Source organism: Helianthus annuus, chromosome 14 (assembly GCF_002127325.2).
Source record: "Helianthus annuus cultivar XRQ/B chromosome 14, HanXRQr2.0-SUNRISE, whole genome shotgun sequence".
In the NCBI taxonomy this organism is placed as follows: domain Eukaryota; kingdom Viridiplantae; phylum Streptophyta; class Magnoliopsida; order Asterales; family Asteraceae; genus Helianthus; species Helianthus annuus.
This window is the reverse complement of record NC_035446.2, coordinates 129,265,457-129,269,189: the sequence shown is the minus strand read 5'-3', so window position 1 is coordinate 129,269,189 and position 3,733 is coordinate 129,265,457. Positions and strand designations below refer to the sequence as shown.

The 3,733-nt window shown below is 34.3% G+C and overlaps 1 protein-coding gene across 1 annotated transcript; it reads right to left on the bottom strand.

Annotated features, from left to right (window-relative positions):
- Nucleotides 1-1,167: 1,167 nt before the first annotated feature.
- LOC110903731 (guanosine deaminase) lies at nt 1,168-2,832 on the bottom strand. Its single transcript, XM_022149515.2, has 5 exons — nt 2,678-2,832; nt 2,095-2,154; nt 1,783-1,973; nt 1,584-1,688; nt 1,168-1,500 (listed from the first exon to the last, which is right to left on the bottom strand). Exons 1-5 carry the CDS (start codon nt 2,808-2,810, stop codon nt 1,312-1,314), a joined length of 678 nt encoding a protein of 225 aa, XP_022005207.1. The 5' UTR covers nt 2,811-2,832; the 3' UTR covers nt 1,168-1,311.
- Nucleotides 2,833-3,733: the final 901 nt, after the last annotated feature.

The following is a 3,733-nucleotide window of genomic DNA, read 5'->3' as shown; positions in this document are numbered from 1 at the left end:
TTTTTTTATAAAACCGGGGGGTCGAAAACGTATATACCTAAAAATTTCTATACGAAAAGTACATACGTAATACTACTGCGCGAAAAGTTCGGGGGGTCGGGTGCCCCTCCCCGCCCCTACAATCCTACGCCCTTGCTTCAGATAGACGGAAATTGCACAAATACCGTGTGGCATGAAACTTATACATAAATGATACCTCAGGTCCGCGCCAATGAGTGGCCGCAAACCCTTTTCTATTCAAAACCCTTTCTTTCACTGGTGCTCTCTTTCGATTCTCACTCTGTCCAAGAAGCAAACACGTGGAAGGGAAGCTGGTCCAACGACCAAGTGCCAGGCCCTATTCCCCGCCATAGTGTTTGTATACATAGTATAAGAGCATTCACATCCATTCCATCAATTTTTCACCCTAAATTACACTAAAAAACACTACATCTTCTCTCTCCTTTTCAATTAAATAATATTTTTTATACCTTTATCATTATCTTTTCTCTTTCCTCCACTCACATTCACTTTCAAAATATATTAAAAAATTATAGGGGGTGAACAGTGTCCCCTCAAATATACATATGAACAGTAATATTTTCTCTTTCCTCCACTCACAACCACTTTTTATACTTTTTTATATTATAAAAACTCCACTCACAGATTTTAGTGGGTTGGATGTGAATGCTCTAATATAGTGGTACCAGATGTCGCTAAGGGTAATTTGGTAAATAAAGCAGCTATTGTTGATTATTCCAGTTTTATTAATTAAAGCTCATATATTAGATCTGAAAAAATTCAATTCAAATAAAAGAATAAATTCATACAAACCTTACAAAACCAGGCATACATACATTAATACCAAGTCAAACTATATTAGGCCTTTTGTAGTAAAATAAAATTGTGTTATGGGGTAGGTTTGGTTCAAAAACAGCTAAGGGGGTGTTTGGTGTTGCGTTTTCAAAATAGATTATGCGTTTTCAAAACTGTGTTTTGAAAAAGCATGTAGGTACATGCTTCTCCGAACTGCGTTGTGGAGGCAATAATCACTTTTTCATCCAAACACTTTTTTAGATTATTTATGTTTTACAAACGCAATAATCAAATAATCACTTCAAAATGTAATCCCAAACACCCTCTAAATAACAAATCAAACCGAAGTAGAAGCGGAGAAGCTGATCGATCTAATCAATTCTAAATTTTATTCAATCAGTAAATGAAGAAACATCAGATTTTATACCTTTTTAATCTGAGTGGTAAATATGCAAGAAATTGTTCAGTAATCAAACAGTTAAATCAAATCATGAGCAAGCTTATATGAATCTGAGATCAATACATTGAGAATTTGGCTTTGGTTTTCTCAAATACTTGTTCAGCAATCATGGCTCCGTTGCCATCTGCTTTCTTGATCTCCAAGTTAGCTTTCTGATAATGACCAGTGCCTCTCAGTGCATCTGCTATAAAATCATCAAACCCGATCGCAATTGCTGCTTCAGCTTTAGCACCGTAAACCAGCCTCTGCAAACAAAAAACATAAACGGAAATCAAAACCAATCCAAAGTTTTAAACCGAACCCAACTACATTATGCAGAAAACAGAACCTTAATTCTTGAAAGATGAATGGCGCCGAAGCACATAGGGCAGGGCTCACACGAGGCGTATATCTCACAATCAGAAAGCTCGATACGGTTAAGCTTTTTGCACGCCTGAGATGAAGTATCGCATGATTTATAACAAAACCATAAATAAAGTATGTAAACTTGGGTAGTAACAACAACTAACAAGAGCCAAGAGGCTAACCTCTCTAACCGCGGTGACCTCTGCGTGTGCAGTCGGGTCTGTATGGTTCAAAACCATGTTGTGACAACTCACAACAATCTCATCATTCCGAACCACAACCGCACCAAACGGGCCACCGTCTCCATTTTCCACTCCTTTGTAAGCTTCTTCCACAGCGCGTGTTAGAAACTTATGGTCTCTATCTTGGACCACTACATTACCATAACAATCATTTTAAACACACATCCAAACACCCCTTCAAAACCATATCATAAATTCATAATCAAACTGTAACAGAAAAAAAATATCTAACAAAATCATACAAAATTTTACCTTCCTGATGGCCTGCAAACGCCGAGGCGACAGCAATCGTCCCATCCTTAGTTTCAACAACTAATCAACAAGAAACAAGACAAGTAAGCCTGATTGTTACAAATATTGGGGCAAAAAATATATAAAATAATAACAATTTTCAAACTATCAAGTGTCCCATTCAAGGATCCAAGATCAATACTAATTACAAGTTTAATGATTTAATCTTAACTATATTAAAGATCAACATGTTGACTTTGAAAAGTCAAACATTTTGCAAATTCAACTTTAAATTTGACATGAATCTGCAATTTCAATCGATCCTCTTTACTTATAATAACATATATAATAATCAAATTACAGTTATGATGAAGCTTAATCACATAATTAACCTAGTTCAATCTGAGATCAAATCCCTAAATCCAAATCCAAAACAATTGGAACCAGTTCAAAACTCTTAATTCACAACTAAAATTTCTAACAAAGTGGCAACATGACAACATAAAGTGGCAATCATTAAACAAAATTGACCTAATTCGAACGTGAAGATCGGAAGATCGAAATGATGACGAACAACAACATTGAGAGGATAAACATGACTCACCTTTAGTGTCTTCCATGGAGAAGATGATTTGGTTGGGGTGTATGAGTTTGATTCGAACGAACAGAGAATGAAATAGAAAAGATAAAGAGAGAGATGTGTGGAGGAAGGAGATCGTCGGTTTCGTTTGATGCATCTACTTTCGTTATATAAAGTTGGAATTTTTGTTTCTTTCTTATTTCGGATTTTCATTGGAGTTTTTTTTTTTTAATTTTATTATTAAATAAATTTAACCAAATGTGGAAGTGGAAGTGTTGTGCATGAACTCTTGTTTTACTTGAGTCGGATGCTTATCTTTGGAACATGTGTATGTGTAGTGGTGAGATATATAGTTTGGTTTTTTTTTTTTGATACGTTCTGTTCACGTCATTTTAATTGATGAAAATGTGTTACCACTTAGTTTAAGTTAGAAAAAAAAGAGGATTTTAGAGCATTCACATTCAATCCATCAAATTATACATACATTCCACTAAAAAATAACTCCTATATCAATATATTTTCACTAAAAACAAATACTTTTTCTCTCTGCTTTTCAATTAAATAATATTATCATTACATTTTTCTCTCTCCGTCACTCACAACCACTTTCAATATATATTAAAAAAATTATAGTGGGTGAACAGTGTCCCCTCAAATATACAGATGAACAGTAACATTTCCTCTCTCCTCCACTCACAACCACTTTTTATAACCTTTATAATATAAAAACTCCCCCTCACATATTTTGATGGATAGAATGTGAATGCTCTTAGATTTATACAACAAGCATCTACTGGCCTCAACAACGAGCACCCAACCACGAGCCACTATGGATGGTTTTACTAAAGTCATACGAGTTTATATTGAATGATAGATGGAAAGTTGTAGATTTTTAGTGAGGGTGTTGGTGTTAAAGTGTTTATATAAAAGATATTTAGGATTGCCAAAACAAACAAAAAAAACAAGTTTTTAATGAATTAATATATGAATAGATAATGCAATATACAATATGAGTATTTACGGTCTATTTTAGATGGTTTTAACAAAAAAAACATTGAGTTGATTCGTTAAATATGGTTT